We start from the raw sequence: 19,151 nt of genomic DNA on the forward strand, positions 1-19,151 counted from the left end.
CTAAACCCTTGGAAAAACACCATGACAATTTATCTCATCAAAGCTGCTCGTTATTTTATTAACCATCTGGAAGGTCACCCCTCAGCCTCCCACTCTCCAGGGGAAAAAAAGTCCCACCCTCCAGACCCAACAACATCTTCATTAATTTCTTTTCTGCAGCCTTTCTAGTTTAACGGCCTCCTTCCTATAATTGGGGAGCCAGAAATGCACACAATACTCCAACTATGGTCTGACCAAAAGTAACATGATATTCCAACTCCTGTGCTCAAAGTATTCTTTTGTGAAGGAATCTGTTCTCTCATGAGACAAGTCCACACTTGCAGATCGTCACCAGTTGTCGTGAAAGATGAGACATCTCGTCAAACTGTTACAGTCCACCTGTGTGCTTTGATTCAATAGTGGTGGATTAATCGGTTGCTGCAGAGGATAGTGGAAGGTCGCCCATGGTGCAGCGCTGGTGTCTTTTTCTCAGCTAGATTGGCTAAGTTGACTAGTCTGGCTTGAAACAGACTCCTCAGCATCCCCCACCCTGAGTCCACATGCCTATTAAGGTGACTTGTACATTGATCTGAGTTTATTCTCCAAAAGTTCTTATCAGCTCCCCCAAATTTTGCCACACCTGGTGGAAATCAGTGGCCAATTAACCTCCCATCACTCTTGAGGGATGTGGGAGAAAACCCACGCAGTCACAGGGACAGCATTCTGCGAATTGCTCACAGAGAACACCAGAAACCAAAGCTGTGAGGTATCAGCTCTGTCCTCTTCGTCAATCTATCAAATGCAAAGCAGCTTTGGACATTTCTGGTTACCAATATCATAGAGCACACATGTCAAACTCTGGCCCGCGGGCCAAATTTGGCCCGCGATATAATTACATTTGGCCCGCAAGATCATTTCAAAAATGTATTAGAGGTAGCCCGCCCTGCAGCGAGAGCCGATGCTGTTTTTTGGTAATGTCACCCCCACCATCCTCCCCCTTCATTGCACGTCCTTCCCCATTGTAACACGAGAAATTGTAACACGAGAAGTCTGTCGATGTCATCAGCCGGCAAGCCAGTTGGAAGGCTCCCCGCACAACCAGTCACTTCTCCCATCTGTTGAGCGGTGTGGCGGATTGGCGAGCGCCTGTGATTTCCTGTCGGCGCGACGGGCATGGCAGGCTGCGCACGGCCCCCGGACGGCCCTTCCACAGCGCGAGCGCACTTCTCCCGGTCGCCACGGCCTTCAGCGCTTGCACCCGCGCGGACCCCAGGGACTGCTGGTTCGGCCCTGCACGTGAAGAGAGAAATGGTGGCTGTCCGCAAAGGCTGATCGGCAGCACGCTGGGCCTGAGTGGGTGGGTAAGCAGGGGTGGGCAGAGGGTGTAGGTGAGGAGTAATGGGCAGGGGAAGTTATGGTGGTGCGAGGGGCAGTTAGAGGGAGGGATGAGTAGAAGGAGGGGTGGATAGGGAAGAGGTAAAAGGGGAGGGGCAGGGCGAGTAGGGGAGGGGTGATTAGAGGGTGAGAGACGGGTAGAGGGAGGAACAGGTTGAGGGGAGGGGCGTGTGTAGGATGGGGTGGGTAGAGGCAGAGCGAGTGGAGTGAGGGGTGAGTAGAGGTTGGGTAAAGGACTGGTCAGGTAGAGGGATGGTGGGTCGAGGGTGAATAGAGGCCTAGAGCCTGAGGAGTGAGCAGGAAATGTTGAGTCCTGATGCAGGCCAAAATGGACACAGCCTGTGAATGCTGACTACATCTCCACAGGGACCAAATAGGTTTCCCTCAGGTCAAGCAAAGGGTGAACTTGAGCTACCTACTCCTGACCTGTAACATTATCCTCCTAAAGTTATATCATAAAGTTTAACATTACATATGTTGAAACAAGTGAAAACATGCAGATGTTGTTGAAAATTATCAATAAATATTTACTTCGGCCCTCGACTTAGTCCAAGTTTTTAATTTTGGCCCTCCGTGAATTTGAGTTTGACACCCCTGTCATAGAGGTACTTGAGAACTCTCTCCCAGTTGCTGTTTTAGTGTGGTTATAAATTAACTTTAGGGAAAGGGCGTAGTTAATGTGAACTGCACAGCCAAACATCGGTGGAATAACACTCTGTTGTGTTCTAGGAATGCAAAGAAGACGAAGGAAAATTCTGGATACCTCAGTTGCCTACGTAAGAGGAGAGGAGAACTTGGCTGGGTGGAGACCTCGAGGAGACAGCCTCATCCTGGAGCACCAATGGGAGTTGGAAAAACTGGACCTCTTGCATGAGGTGAGTTCCATGATTTTGGATCATGGGGATTAGGTGGACTGTGGGCTGAGCAACTTGGGAATTCTGTGGGCCACTTGGTTGGGGATGTTGGAAATTAGATGGCCCATGAGCTGGGGATTGTGGAATGGGGTGGCTCATTTGGCTGGTATCTTGGAAAATCTGTAACCCAGAGGTTTGGGGGTCATGGGAATTGGGTGTCCCCAACTGCTGGGAGCCTTGGGAAGTCTGAACCAGAAGGCTGAGGATCTGCAGAATTCTATCAATCAGTGGGAAGTTATGTCTGAGTGTCTTCAGTGTTTGCACAATGTGAAGGAAAGGGGTAGTTTACAGTGACCAATTAACCTCCCAGCCCATGTTTGGGATATGGGAGGAAACCAAAGCATTGGGGGAACACTTCCATTGAAACCAGGTCCTTGGAAGTGGAGACAGCTGCACAACCCATTGCACCATCGTGTTGCTTCTTGGCCCCAGTGGAGATGAATGGCACTAATAAAGTTGGAAAAATCAAAGGAACATGGGAAAATCTGCATTGTATGCCAGTTTAGGAGAATGAGGGGGGGATCTCATTGAAACATCTCAAATGTTGAAAGGCATGGACAGAGAAGATGTAGAAAGGTTGTTTCCCATGGTGGGAGAGTCGAGGCCAAGAGGGCACAACTTCAGGATCGAAGGGCATCCACTCAGAACAGAGATATGGAGGAATTTCTTCAGCTGGAGGGTGGTGAATCTGAGGAATTTGTTGCCACACGTGGTTGTGGAGCCCAGGTCATGGGTGTATTTAAGGCAGAGATTCATTGGTTCTTGATTAGCCAGGCCATCAAGAGTTATGGGAAGAAGGCTGTGGAGTGGGGTTCATTGGAGAATGGATCATTTCATGATTAAATGCTGGGGCAGATTCAATGGGCCAAATAGCCTATTTCGCTCCTATGTCTCATAGTCTTGCATGCTTCATGAGAGAATTCTAGGTTAGTTTGAAGTAATGCCCACTTGTCCTTTACCAAGTCACACTAGATAAAGACTTGGGATCCAGTGACTGACATGCACCTGTTCTCCTCAAAGTTCTGAATGATACAGATGTTTGTGTGCAATCATATTTGTTTAGGTGGAGCGGACGCGCCACCTCCTGCTCCTGCAGGAGAAGCTCGGTGAAACGGCTCCGAAATCTCTCTGCGATTCCATCTCTCCAAGTATGAGCAGTGGTACGCTCAGTGCCTCGACCAGCATTTCCTCACAGATATCCACCACGACCTTCGAGAGTGCCGTAACCCCCAGTGAAAGCAGTGGGTATGACTCTGCAGACATACAAAGTCTGGTGGACCGTGAGAAGGAACTCGCAACCAAGGTACTGCACAACCAAGGCCACTTCCAGAGTCTGTCAATGTCGGGCTTCTGAAAGAGCCGGTCTTCCGTACTTAATTTATTTTTCCTTTCAGGATGTTCCAAGGTATTTCAAATAAACAGAACCATACGATAATGATCAGAAAATAAGATTGAGTAATGTTGAATGAGGGATAAATATTGGCCTAGACATTGCCCTCTTGCCTCCTCCCAGACCTCCCTAACCTTTCTATTTATTTCAACATTCTTGAAGCTCAGGCCTAAAACATGGACTGCCTATTGCTTCCTGTGCATGCTGCCTGACCAGCTCAGTTTCTCCAGAACTTGCGTATACTCCAGGGTTAAATCCTCCTGCTCATCACCGAGGTGAAGGAATAGACACTTTTAACCTTTAGCTGAGGGAAAATACCTCTTGGGAATGATCCCAACTCTGGCAAAGCTGTGTGATTTCATCCAGGCAACAGCCTGGATTTCTGTTTTCTGGGATTTGCACCCACCTCCTTATGACCAGAATTAACTGTCCTGCCCACTGAGGCACAGATGACTCACTGGAGTGGAAGAAGATGAGATATAGTATCACTATTCCAAAGGAAATAGACCAATTAAGTTAAAATTCAGACACACAGCATGGTCACGAGTCCTCTGGCCCATGAGCCTGTGCCACCTAAATTCTGTCAATTAACCTAAATCCCCGTGCATTTGAAGGGTGGGAGCACCTAGTGGAAGCCCACACAAAGATGGGGAGAATATACAAAAACTACTTTTATAAAAAACAAGATGAAACTTGTGTCAGTGGAGTTTGTGCGCCTCATCCACAGATGCAGTATTTTTTACCTGAAAGAAATGTCTTGGTTTTACCCCCTCCCCTCAAAAAAAAGGCCTGTTGTATCTCTAATTGTACTCAGGTTCTCACAGGTTGCAATCAGCAAAAAATGCATTTGTTCAGCATTCCTTATTTGTCAGTAATTTTGACCCTTTTTATCCCCAATTGACATGTTCTTAATATGCAGTTACCTCTTGGTTTCAGTGCCTGCGACTTCTGACACACACCTTTAATAAGGAACTGAATCAAGTCTGCAATAGCATCAGTGACAGTAAGGTCAGTACCACAAAATATGGTCACCTTGTATAAAATCTCAAGGGGCAGAGATCAAATAAATGATCATCATCCTTTTCCCAGAGGGAAGTTTAAAAGGCAGCGATCAAGGGAAAGATTGAGAGAACCTGCATGGCAATTCTTACACTCAGAGGATGGTAGGTGTGGAATGAACTGCCAGAGAAAATGGTGACATTGGGATAGTGATGCAGTTAGGAAAGGTTTGTATTTGGGCTACACGCAGGCAAATGGGACTAGCTCAGCATGAACAAGTGAGTCAAAGGGCCTATTTTCATGCTGCAAAACTCTGTGACACTCTCTCTCGCTCTCAAAGGGATATGGAATGGGTGCAGGCCAGTGGGATCACGGAATGATGTTTTGGCACAGACTAGAAGGGTTGAATGGCCTGTTTTCTGTGCTGCAGTGTTCTTTGGTTCTGAAGTTTAGATTTATTGTCAAGAGTACATACACGACTCCACATACAACCCCGAGATTCATTTCCCTGCAGGCGGGACCACTTGTGTCAATAGTGCAAAACATTGTACACAACAAAAGAAAAAAATGCAAAGTAAGAAAGAAATATAAGCAAACTATGCAATACAAAAAAAAAAGTTCAAAGATAAATAATGTGAAAGGTAAGAGTCCTTAAATAAGTATACATCTGGTGTATGTACTGGAACTTTTTTACAAGCTATTTGGTCTTGCGTGCATATACTGGGATGAAATTAAGTTAATTTTGAAAAAATTATATAACTTTGTTACCATTAGATCCATCTATTGGTTAAGGGGTTATATAATTCCTTTAAAGGGATTAGGGTTGGATAAATTTTAAATTACATTTGTATATTCAGCATTGTCTGTAGCTCGAAAATGTGTAGCAAGGACATGGAAAGATAACATAGTGATTAATATAATGCGATGGCCTAATGAATTGAAAGCTTGTATTGTTATGGAAAAAAATTACATATAATCTACATGATAATTATTCTTTTTTGTTAATAAGTGGTTACCATATTTGGAATATATGCACTTAGATATATTTTGATTTATTATATATTCTTAGTTTCTGTTTATATTTTTGGCTCTCCTTAAGAGAGCTGGCTGATGGGGTGGGAGGGAGGATGGGGATTTGATTTAACTTCGTTTTTTTTTTCTTTTTATTGTTTATATTTTTTTCATATAAACTTTCTTTATGGAATGTATTCTGTATTACTACTAATGACCCTTCAAATAAATAAAGTTTAATTAAAAAAAGTATACATCCTAATGATTGCTTGAGGCTCAGAAACCCTTCCATCTGGGAGACGAGGCCTGGGGTTATCTACTGGATGTTGACAGATTCCTCCACGTAAATGGAGTGATCTGTCCTGCTGATATTTAACTTCATTTTATTTTTCATCTCAAGTGGATCAAGAAATGTTTTGTTGAGACACAAACATGAAAGACAAATTGTTGGGAGATTTGAAAAACGAGAATAGCGATTAAAGGCCTGATGTCTGACACATCAGGACTTGTGTGGAACAACTATCTAAGTTTAGGCTAGAAAACCATGATAGAAATCTGTATCAAAATTGTTGAATATTCACTAATATTCTGTCTTCTGCAACAATTCCTACTTCTAGATTGTACTTTCTTTTTAAAAAGGTTTTGACAAGCCCTTTTAAAATATTTTTTCGATGTATCCATCACCTTCCATAGAACATCTTTATCATGAAATAAGACTTCTGGCAAGTCCCAAATTAGTCCTGATCTCCCAACAATTAGTGTTGTTACTCATTTGGATGCACATTTGGAACAGAAGACTTAGATACATCTGTATTTGAGAAATATTATTATGTGGACAAAATAGTATTTTCCAAGTATATTCCTCGTTTGTTGAGGAGAGAGCAGTGGAATGTGGGGATTGCAGATCTGTCGTGTACCAAACACTGCATGTTTGACATATCACACAAGCTCCAGATTGGAACTGGACATGTGAGAAAGTAGAAAAATTTTGGAAAGATCTAAACCAAATATTAAATAAAATTACAGAAAACAATATACCAAAAAATCCAGAGATCTTCCTCCTAAGTAACATAAAAAAACAAAGAATTTGGAATTGATTTGGAAGGTGCACAAAAAAGATTTGTTAAGATAGCTCTAGCCATAGCAAAAAAATGTACTATGTCAACCTGGAAATTGGAAGATAATTTGAAAATACAACAATGGTATATAGAAATGAATAAATGTATTCCATTAGAAAAAATAACATATAGTTTAAGAAATAATATTGAAATATTTGAACAAATATGGGAGCCTTACATGAAACACAATAGAGAAAACCTACCGGGGACATTCACTACCTAAATTAACGAAAGGAGAAGGAAATGAAAAGAATTGACTCAGTGGAATTTCTTGTTTATTTTTATTGAATGACAACATTGTTTGACGGGTTTAATGTATCTTAGACTTTGTACTTTAAATGGATGGGGGGGAGGTAGGGAGGGTGGGATGGGAGGAGGGAGGGGGGAGAAAATGACACTATATATTTGAAAATGAAAATGTATGTATCATGGTCAAAGTGGTTTATGGTGTGAAAAATAAAAAATTTAAAAAAAAAAGCTCCAGATTGGATGAAAGAGGTCGTCAATAAACTTTGCTCTGTGTTTCAGCTGTCCGACGTGAACTCTCCTATTGGCCGTGATGCATCAGTGTCCAGTTTAAGCAGCAACACCCTCACTCCTTCCTCCACCTGTCCGTCACTAGCAGACTCCAGGTGTAACTCAGTAGATCAGAAGTAAGTTGGTTGCGCCCATCATGTTCGGGGGTGTTGCTTGTACTTACCAATTGTGAAACCTTCTGCTCAGTACATCTATTACAATGGAAGAGAAATGTATCCTTATTTTCCTGTTAAAATGGAATATTGTAGTGGCTTTGCCCTTGCTTCCAACATTCAAGCCTTTTTTCCCCCCACCCCCCATGTTATTTTCACTTTGGAGATGTGCATTGCAACTATTTACTGCTCATTCTTCTGAGAAGTTGACAGTAGCTCCTCTTTGAATTGCGTCTCCAACTGAGCTGGCAGGGACTGCCAGTGACAAAGATTGATTTCAACATTAGAATTTGGAGGATAACTTGGGGATTGGAGTGTTTCCATGCAGGGTAAGCTAATGTAACATAGTTTAATGTTCTGTAGGTGCATTAAATCTACTTTTACCATTTTAATGATTCAAGTAATTGGCTTGGCGTCATCTTCTGAGGGACCACATCCCAAAGAAAAATAATACTTTTTGTACATCAAACACAGCATCATTGAAGCAGCTGATCTATTATACTTACTCATCCCATTGACTTGCATCTGGACCATAGCCCCCCCCTATTCATGTACTTGTCCAAATTTTTCTTAAATGTCAGATTTGATCCAACATTCACCACTTCAGCTGGTGGTTCGATCCACTCACCGCGCGAACACGTTCCCCCTAATGTTTCACCCTTCACCCGTGCCCACTTTTAACTCTGCTTGGTTTCAGGGTGGCAGCAAACTTGTCGCTTGAATGGGAAGGCCAGTATGCGTCAGTCAGGCCGCCAATGCCCACAAAGAGTGAACGAAAAGAAATGTGCTCTGCAATAGCAGTGTCAATCTGGCCTGTGCTGCCTTCTAAGCTGACAGTGTGTTCATATTACAGGACTCCTGAAGCCAACTCGAGATCATCTAGTCCCTGCATGGAGTTTGATGGCTTCCCCATGGTCACTCGAGTGGAGACATCGTACCTGGCTAGAGCAGGGAAGAATGAATTCCTCAACCTCCTTCCTGATATTGAAGAGATCCGAACCGGGTAACAGCCTCTTTCTTCATCCCAAATTTATCTATGTCCCCTATTCCAAGAAGCGGTCCATATTTTTCATTTAACACACCAGTTATTTTTATTTCTTCTTTTGCCATAGTCCCGTGGTGTCAAAGAAAGGATACCTCCATTTTATGGAGCCACAGTCTAACTCTTGGGTGAAACATTATGTTGCTATCCGTCGGCCCTATGTGTTCATATACAACAGTGAAAAGGATCCTGTGGAACGAGGCATTCTAAATCTGTCCACCGCTCAAGTGGAGTACAGTGAAGATCGGCAGGCACTGCTGAAGGTGAGTTTCTGCAGTTCTGGTCCCTGATCTTTCCCTTCGGAACAAGGAAAAACCAAATTGTTCAGATGTCATGTCCCAAAACTTGACTCTGGAACGCCATCAGTTTGTCCAAGGTTGTGTTGAAGTTTGGGACGTGTTTGTGAGTTGGAGTTGCCACATCCAAATGCTATACCTTGTCTACCTTACAGATGGAAGTTTTTTTTTAGGGATAATTTAAAGGTACTACCTCTTCTTGTGGCTCAGTGTCTGACACAATTAGAACAATACCATTACAATGCCAGCAACCCAGGTTCCAACAACCCCCCCCCCCCCCCACTGTGTGTAAGGAGTTTGTACATTCTCCCCATGTCCGTGGGGTTTGCTCCGGTTTCCTCCCATCCTCCAAAGATATACAGGGTTAAGTGGCCATGTGGGATCGATCGTGGGCTGGAAGAGCCTGTTACTGTATCTCTATTTTTAAAAGCATCCAGCGAAGCAGAAAGGTAAATTTTGCTATTAATGAAACTGAACGGAAGATAAAAGCGGAAGTAACAGTTGGGAGGCAGAAAACGTGTTAATGATTTACATGTTTAAAGTTACATCACTCTTTGTATATGGTCAACAGTAAAAAGAAATCCAAATTGATTTCAGTTTAGAGATTTCAGGAAGTAACCTTTTGTTTATTTTTCACTTCACAGACGGCAAATACTTTTGCAGTGTGCACAAAGCATCGTGGAATACTTCTGCAGGCGAGCAATGACAAAGACATGTATGACTGGTTGTATGCTTTTAATCCGCTGCTGGCTGGTTCAATCAGGTAATTGTTTCTGTTACATATTATTGATATTTTTCAGGACAACCCATCTTCTGGAAATGCCCTCAAAGTCTTCCTTAGAATTTCAGGATCTTACCTCATTATCGCAATCATTGAACATTTCCAACATTATTTCTTGAGAAATTGTTAGTTAATGATTGCTAACTGAGGTAGCTGTGTTGGGAGGATCAAAGGAAGTGAAATAAAGATTGAAAAGGAAGGATTTGCAGGGCCGGGCAGAGAGACCAGGATCTGGGGCAAGTTCATGTGGATTTGAAGGGCTGAATGTCGTCCTGTGATGTAATTAATCAGGAGCTGATCAAATATCTGAGGGAATGCCATTTCTAATTCTGGCGCCAACCCTTCACATCAACCAGGTCAGCGCCAAAAGATGGAAATGGTCAGACAAGTGGGGGGCGGGGGGGGTAGAGACAGAGATGGTCAGACCAGTGATGTGCGGGAGACCGAGAATGGTCGGACTAGTTGGGGGGGATGGGACAGAGGACAGTTCGACCAGTGAAAGGAGGAAATGGTCGACTTGTGGGGGGTGGGGGGGTAAAAACAGAACAATTGGACCAATGAGGGGGGAAACAGAACGGTTGGACCAGTGAGGGGGGGAACAGAGAACGGTCAGACCAGTGAGGGGTGGGGGGGACACAGAACAGTTGGACCAGTGAGGGGGTGACTCGGAGAACTTTTATCTTCCAACAAGTATTTAGCTCTTGACCAACTATTATATATCAGTTTGTTTGAAACTAACTGCCACTGTGAATATTTATCTCTCCTTGCCATTTTGTGTTCTGTTATTTGGTAGTTACCCATGTAGTTGTAGCAAGCACAATGACTTTTGGTGCATTTGTACATTGGACAGTAAGCTCATCTCATCATCTCAGCGTTTTAGAACATCTGGTGTCCATCCACAGCACAAAGCAGGGGTGGCTGGTTCACAGAGCTTTCCTCCTCTTGTGATTTTTTTCTGTCCTTCGGAGCTGAACTTGTTAATGTGAAGGGTTGGCAAAGTGACTGCTCTCAGCTTTATAAATTAGAAATGATTAGTTCCTGATTCACCCCAAAAACAGGAAGAGAAATTCAAAGGTTGGGCAACACTTGAAGGGAGAAGGGTACTACTTTTTCAAAGTCCATCTTCCTTGCAGTTTATTTCCAATCATTTTTTTTTCTTTGCATTTCAATTAATTGAAAGTGTTCCAGAGGATGGTTTAAAATGTGTCAAGAGTAATAGGGGAGGAGTCACGTGATGGAGTAGTGGCCGGTCGGGGAACTTCAGCCCTCTCCAGAAAAGTAAATAAAAAGATAGAGAAAAAGCAAAGGCACAAACATAAAAACCAAAACAAAGTGAAAGTAAAAGTGTGGAAAAAATGGCAGCGAAGAAAGAAAAGCCAAAAAGGGGAAGAAAAGAAGAAGGAAAGGCGTCAGAAGAAGAAGGTTAAGGCCTTACCTGTACGAGGAGGCCCGCCGTGGAGAGAGAAGCCCGCTCCCTGAGGTCAGTCGAAGCCCCGAACTCGGGACTACAAAAATGGCTCACGGAGCCAAACAAAAGTGCGAAACCGCGCAAGACAAAAATAACACTGACGGGAGGGGAGACCAGCTGAGGAGTCGATCTCCACAGCTGAAACAGACAACTACAACACAACAGAAAGAGGAAAACACAGAAAATAACGAGAGCAAGAAAGAAGAGAGTAAAAATAAGAAATCAAAGAAACAACAGATGACCAACCCAGAGGAAGAAGACCAACACCAAGACACTTCTAATAAAAATAAGAAGACCAAAATTACCCAACAAAATAAAACAAACAACCCAACAAGAAAACCAGAAGAGACAGAGGTAAAGGACACAGATCCTGGAGTGGACTCAGAAGAAGAAGAGGAAGAACATAGAGAAATGGAAGATGAAGGGAAGGGCAAGTACATGGATATATATTTTTTAAAGAATATATGGAAACAGTAAAAGAATGATAGTCACAAGAATTCAATGAAATAAAAAGAAGAATAAAAAGTACAGAAGAAAAAGTGAATAGATTAGAGATGATTGTGACAGATATAGGAAAAAGAGTAGACAAGGTGGAAGAACGAGAAACAGCCATAGAAATGGAAGTAGATGACTTAAAGAAATTAGAAGAATCTGATAAAAAAGTTAAAGAAACACAAGAGCTGTTAGCTCAGAAGATAGATAAAATGGAAAATTATAATAGAAGAAATAATATAAAGATAGTGGGCCGTAAGGAAGATGAAGAAGGCAAAAATATGAAAGAATTTATAAAAGAATGGATCTCCAGGGTCCAAGGAAGACCAGAATTACAGGAAGAAATGGAAATAGAAAGGGCACACAGAACATTAGCCCCTAAACCACAACCACAACAAAAACCAAGATCCATTCTAGTAAAATTCCTAAGATTTTCAACAAGAGAAAATATATTGGAGAAGGCAATGAAGAAAATAAGAGAAGACAAAAAACCACTGGAATACAAGGGTCAAAAAAATTTTTTCTATCCAGATATAAGTTTTGTACTCCTGAAGAAGAAGGAGTTTAATGCAGCAAAAACGACCCTATGGAAAAAAGGTTATAAATTTATGTTAAATTACCCAGCAGTACTTAAAATAGTTATTCCGGGGCAGCAAAACAGACTATTCTCGGATCCGGAAGAAGCACGGAAATTTACAGAACAACTACAAAACAGACAGAGAGATGAAGAGATGTAACAAGAATAAAAATGACAACAAAATATATGTATGTGTGTATGTAGGTGTATATATATATATATATATATATATATATACATACATATATATACACATATATACATATATATACACACACACACACACATATATATATACACACACACACACACACACACACACACACACACACACACACACAATATATATATAGGTGTGTATGTATCTAAGAAGGGGAAGAAAGGAAGTAAGGAGGGAATTAAGAGAGTGACCGTTATATATGAAGATTAAAATCTTTTCTGGGGGGGCTGGGTGGGGAAGAATTACAGTCACTGCGAAATCAGTTGACGCTTGCGAGTGAATTCGCAAATCCAAATGGAGAGGGGAGATGTGGTTGCCCGACAAGGGACAAAGGGCAACTCAGAAAGGGGAGGGACTATTGGGGTTAAAGGAATTTTAGATATGAGAATAGTGGAAATATTTTATGTTTTAGAAATGTTGTCTTATAATGTGTTCAAAAAAAGAAAGCAGAAATGGATAAGAAGGAAAGGTGGTGATGAGGAAAGGAAAGATAAACAAAGTATGAAATGGCTGTGTTGAACTATATGACTTTAAATATTAATGGAATACATAACCAAATCAAAAGGAAGAAACTGTTAAATTTACTGAAAAAAGAAAAAATTTGATATAGCATTCGTACAAGAAACACATCTAACTGAAGTGGAACACAAGAAATTAAAGAGAGATTGGATAGGACATGTAACAGCAGCATCATATAAATTCAAAAGCCAGAGGAGTAGCTATATTAATCAATAAAAATGTACCAATCAAAATAGAAGAGGAAATAATAGATCCAGCAGGGAGATATGTAATGATAAAATGTCAGATATATTCAGAATTTTGGAATTTACTCAATGTATATTCACCTAATGAAGAAGATCAAAAATTTATGCAAGATATCTTTTTGAAGATAGCAGACACGCAAGGGAACATACTAATAGGAGGGGATTTTAACCTTAATTTGGATTCAAACATGGATAAAACTGGAAAAAAAAACTAACAGAAAGAACAAAGTAACCAAATTTATAATTAAATCGATGCAAGAAATGCAACTTTTGGACATATGGAGGAAATAACACCCAAAGGAAAAGGAATATTCATATTATTAGGGCAGACATAAAGCATATTCAAGGATAGACCTATTCCTGTTATCAGCCCACATTCAAGGGAGAGTTAGGAAAACGGAATATAAAGCTAGACTATTATCGGACCACTCACCCCTATTATTTGCAGTAGAGCTAGAGGACATCCCACCAAGAATGTATAGATGGAGATTAAACTCCATGCTACTTAAAAGACAGGATTTTAGAGAATTCATTGAACGACAAATTAAAATGTACTTTGAAATAAATATGGAATCAGTGAAAGATAAGTTTATACTATGGGACGCAATGAAAGCATTCATCAGAGGGCAAATAATAAGTTATGTAACTAAGATGAAGAAGGACTACAATCGGGAAACAGAACAGTTGGAAAGGGAAATAACAAATATAGAAAAAGAATTAGCAATAAAGGAAGATACAACTAAAAGAAGAGAATTGGCAGATAAAAAAATAAAATATGAAACACTACAAACATATAAGGTGGAGAAGAACATAATGAAGACAAAACAGAAATATTATGAACTAGGAGAAAAAAACGCACAAAATTCTAGCGTGGCAGCTTAAGACAGAACAAACTAAAAGAAAGGTATTGGCATTAGGAAAAAGGACAAGCAAATTACATATAATCCAGCGGAGATCAATGAAAACTTCAGGGAATTCTACGAGCAACTATATCAAACTGAAAATGAAGGGAAAGAAGACAAAATAGATGAATTTCTAACTAAAATTGAACTACCGAAATTACAAAGAGAGGAGCAAAATAAATTAATAAAACCATTTGAAATAGAAGAATTACAGGAGATAATAAAAAAACTACCGAACAATAAAACACCAGGAGAGGATGGATTCTCAATAGAATTCTATAAAACATTTAAAGACTTATTAATTCCTCCCCTCCTGTAAGTAATCAACCAGATCGATAAAACACAAAGCTTACCAGATTCATGCAAAACAGCAATAATTACAGTAATACCAAAGACAGGGAAAGATCCACTCGCACCAGCGTCATATAGACCAATATCTTTACTTAACACAGATTATAAGATAATAGCTAAACTATTAGCAAACAGATTAGCAGACTATGTACCAAAAATAGTAAATCTAGACCAAACTGGATTTATTAAAAAAATACAAACAACAGACAATATCTGTAAATTTATTAACTTAATTCATACAGTAGAAGGAAATAAAATTCTAACAGTAGCGGTTGCTTTAGACGCAGAGAAGGCCTTTGACAGAGTAGAATGGAATTATTTATTCAAAGTACTATAAAAATTCAGCTTACCAGAGAAAAATTTTAATTGGATTAAAGCATTATATAAGGGGCCACTGGTGAAAGTGACAGTAAATGGATATGTATCAAAACAATTTAACTTAAGCAGACCAACAAGGCAGGGATGTCCACTATCTCCCTCACTGTTCGCCTTAGCTATAGAACCACTAGCAGAACTGATAAGAACAGAAAATAAAATAAAAGGGATAAAAATAAAAGAGAAGGAATATAAAATCAGTCTATTTGCAGATGACATTATAATATACTTAACAGAACCAGAAATATCAATAAAAGAATTACATAGGAAATTGAAGGAACATGGAGAAGTATCGGGGTACAAGATCAACGCAAATAAAAGTGAAGCAATGCCGATGAATAATGCGGATTTCACAAAGTTTAAGAAAGAATCGCCATTTAGATGGCAAACACAAGCAATGCGATACCTAGGTATACAACTAAATAAAAACCTCGGCCATCTATATAAATTCAATTACCATCCATTAATGAAAAAATTACAAGACGACTTAGAGCATTGGAAAGACTTACCACTAACACTGATAGGAAGGATAAACTGTATTAAAATGAATATTTTCCCAAGGATACAATACCTATTTCAGTCATTACCAATACACCTAACAGAGAAATTCTTAAAGGAGTTAAAGAAAATAATAAGGAAATTCTTATGGAAAGGGGGGAAACCGAGGATAGCTCTAGATAAATTAACAGAATGGTACAAACAAGGAGGCTTACAACTACCAAACTTTAAGAATTATTATAGAGCCGCACAATTAAGATACCTATCAGATTTTTATCAAACAAGGGAAAAGCCAGATTGTACCAGAATAGAACTAGATAAAATAGGGGAGAAGATACCTGAAAATATACTATATAAATGGGATGAAAAATTGGTGCAACATAGGAATTCACCGGTATTGCATCATCTGCTCAACATTAGGAAGAAGATTCATGTAGAAAGGAATAAAACAAATTACCAACTACCAAAACTAATATTGACGCAAAATCAGCTAATCCCTTTCACAACAGATAACCTTTCCTTTAGAGAATGGGAGAGAACAGGGATCAAAAGAATAGAAAATTGTTTTTCGGGAAATAAATGATTATCCTTTGAACAAATGAAGGATAAGTATAATATAACTCACGATACAATGTTTGCATACTACCAACTGAAAACCTACTTGAAGGACAAATTGGGAAACAGTCTGAGGTTACCAGAAGGAAGCAATTTTGAATATGTGATTACAGACACAATGATAATTTAAAAATTTGTAACAAACATGTACATCAAACTGCAAGAAAAGGAGAACGAGGAAACAAACGGTAAACCTCAACAAAAATGGGAACAAGATCTAAACATAAAGATAAAGAATGAAACATGGGAGAAGCTATGCTCCGGAACTATGAGAAATACAATAAACACAAGGTTACGTATGATATAATATAACTGGATACACAGGCTATACATCATACCTCAAAAGTTAAATAAATGGGACCCAACAGTATCAGACAGATGTTTTCGCTGTAAAAAGGAAACGGGAACAACAATTCATGCAATTTGGACATGTGAGAAAGTGGAAAAATTTTGGGAAGATCTAAACCAGATATTAAATAAAATCACAAAAAGCAATATACCAAAAAACCCAGAGATCTTCCTCCTAAGTAATATAAGAAACAAAGAATTTGGACTCGATTTGGATGGAGCACAAAAAAGATTTGTTATGATAGCCCTAGCTGTAGCAAAAAAATGTATTATGTCAACCTGGAAATTAGAAGACAACTTGAGAATACAACAATGGTATATAGAAATGAATAAATGTATTCCATTAGAAAAAATAACATATAATTTAAGAAATAACATTACAATATTCGAACAAATATGGGAGCCATACATGAAACACAATAGAGAAATCCTACCATGGACTTCCACCACCTAAAATGACAGAAGGAGAAGATAACGAAAAGAACTGACTCAGTAAAATTTCTTGTTTATTTTTATTAAGTGACAACATTGTTTAACGGGTTTAATGTATCTTATAGATTGAATTTCAAATAAATGGGGAAGGGGGTGATGAAGGGAGGGAAGGGAGGGGGGAAAAGGGGGAGAAAACGACACTGTATATATTTAAGAAGAAAAATGTCTGTATGTATCTTGGTCAATATGGTTTATAGTGTGAAAAATAAAAAAATTTTAAAAAAGAGTAATATCAATGTCTGCTGAGTACTCATTTTCAATTGTACTCATGCATATTTAAGTCTGTGATTTCAACTCAATTAATTATAAAGTAATGTTTGTTCCAAAGACATGCAGGGTTGGTAGGTTAATTGGTCACCTGGGTGTATTTGGATGGCACAGGCTTGTGGGCCAGAAGAGTCTGTTAACATGCTTTATCTCTTTTTAAAAACTGCATTTAATTTTGTAATGTTCCTGAGAGTGCTTTGTATGTTTCACACTAGCCATTCTCAATAGGGACCCTACAGGACCACCTTCCTCTACCCCTCACACCCAACAGGGCCACAGCACATTTAAGGGGGGGGGGGGGTGCCACGGACTGAAATCCTAGATATTTTTATGCAATCAGTAGGAGATAAGTACAGAAGACACCAATTAAACGACTACTTCACAGGGAAGGGGGCCCATAAACTTTAGGCAGAGTCCAGGGGTGGAGGGGAGGGGGTCATAGCCGAAGGAAGGTTGAGAATGGCTGCTTTACAGCATTAACACTGCTCTACAAATGTAAGTTCAAGCTTTCCTATTTTGAAATGTATCAGTCCCTTAATAAATGTAATCTTTGCTTTTCTTTAGGTCGAAACTCGCTAGGAGACGTACAGGACAACCACCAATGTGAAGGAAAACCTATGAAGAGCAAGAAATGACGTAGTTATTCTGACTTGCCTTCTGAACATTCAAGTGTTGCTCTTAACCTTTGTGATTCTTGACTGTTTCTCTTGTATCTGTAGATCTGTGGCTTAATTCTCTGTCTAAGCACCTTTTTTTCTCTTGTTAACAAAATGTTTTTTTTTTCCCTTTTACATCCGTTCCAAATCTGGTAGTAGCATGTTGTAAATAGTCAAGTGAGTGCACGGTTATCCACTTTATTCCACTCTGGCTTTTTTCTCGTGTCTGTAGGATGACCTTGTCTGTGCGAACCTATCGAGTCACAGCTGCCTTCTGGGTTGTGACAGCATGGTAACTGGCTTCAGGCCTGGCAGCTGGAAGATGAGGCGAGAAAGAGAAAGGCACTTGGATGAATGAGTGGTGTTTCTGAGAAGGTGCTCCTGTCAGGGACAGATTGTGCATGTGTGTGGAATACGGAACTCGTTAATCTCCAGTCTTTTGAAAGGCTGTTGTACAGCAATTGTGAACTCTGCAGTCTGGCCAGGTCTAGATTGGTGTCGGGTGAAACTCGTTGTGAAGGCATGTCATCCCTCCACTTTGTACCCTCGTGAGAAAGCAAGCAGATTTTAACAGGTGCCCCACTTTGAGTGGTAGATTCACTAATCTTGGGTACTAAGGTACTAACAGTACACTAATATTGAGAAACACCAGGAAAGCAAGTTCGAGTTCTACACCACTGTCTGACACAGATGTGGTGGTTTCTGGATTCACTATTCCTCAGTATGTTTGCCTTCCCGGAGTGCACATGTCCCTGCTTAAGGGAACAAGCTTGCCATGGGACCTCTCTTTATGTAAGTGCTTGTGATTCTCACCCCACTGAGTGACAAAATGCTTGTGTTATTTCAGTGGTGAATAGTTCTTTGGAGGATGTCCATCAGTGGTCAGGAATAATGTCATGAAGTAGCTGACCTGCATGCCTGACAGAGAACTGAAATATGCACAGGGCTCTATTCGCACACACCATCTGATGTCCCAGAAACCAATTTATCTTTTCTCATCCATTAAGTCGCATTAAGATGCTTACCCTCTGCTGCCTCTCCTGCCGGATAAGGTGCAGATGGAGCTGCTATTCTCAAAGGAAGAGGCGATTTAGAAACCAGCAGTATATGAACAAAGAACCTCTTTGAAGGTGGATGTCTGACTGAGTTGTACACAGGCTGAGACAGTCCTGCCACTTGGTCTTTGAAATATCATGAGATGCCCTGCAAAATGTTGCAACCTTGTTGGTTTATCCTGGAAGGGGGGGAGGGGGGTTTCATTGCACACTGTTCCTTCGTACCTGCACCTCCATGGTTTTTTTCCTGTTTCTACCACATTCACTTCTGTCGTCAGTGAAAAATCCTTAAAGTATTTGTCGAAATGTCGCTTGTCCCTGCAAGCCAACGCGGCAGGTAATAAGCAGATCACAGACCTGTTTAAAAGACTTTGGCATTTTGGTATTTCTCTAACCCTTCTGCATTTAACCTTGTTTCTGTGACTGAAATCAATCGCAAGGATGCAGGTTGACCGAA

The 19,151-nt window shown here is 40.3% G+C and overlaps 1 protein-coding gene across 12 annotated transcripts in view; it reads left to right on the forward strand.

The window, feature by feature from the left end:
• The window catches only part of kif1b (kinesin family member 1B), a 222,730-nt gene that overhangs the window by 200,350 nt on the left and 3,229 nt on the right, over positions 1 to 19,151 (forward strand). For all 12 annotated transcript variants that reach the window (XM_069918462.1, XM_069918463.1, XM_069918464.1 and 9 more), the window contains 8 exons: positions 2,104 to 2,249; positions 3,352 to 3,591; positions 4,615 to 4,686; positions 7,335 to 7,459; positions 8,349 to 8,498; positions 8,608 to 8,800; positions 9,478 to 9,596; positions 17,548 to 17,619. In XM_069918462.1, coding sequence (XP_069774563.1) covers positions 2,104 to 2,249; positions 3,352 to 3,591; positions 4,615 to 4,686; positions 7,335 to 7,459; positions 8,349 to 8,498; positions 8,608 to 8,800; positions 9,478 to 9,596; positions 17,548 to 17,590 — 1,088 coding nt within the window. In that variant the 3' untranslated portion in view covers positions 17,591 to 17,619. The remainder of the gene's footprint in view (positions 1 to 2,103; positions 2,250 to 3,351; positions 3,592 to 4,614; positions 4,687 to 7,334; positions 7,460 to 8,348; positions 8,499 to 8,607; positions 8,801 to 9,477; positions 9,597 to 17,547; positions 17,620 to 19,151) is intronic.

Source organism: Narcine bancroftii, chromosome 2 (genome assembly GCF_036971445.1).
Source record: "Narcine bancroftii isolate sNarBan1 chromosome 2, sNarBan1.hap1, whole genome shotgun sequence".
Taxonomy (NCBI): domain Eukaryota; kingdom Metazoa; phylum Chordata; class Chondrichthyes; order Torpediniformes; family Narcinidae; genus Narcine; species Narcine bancroftii.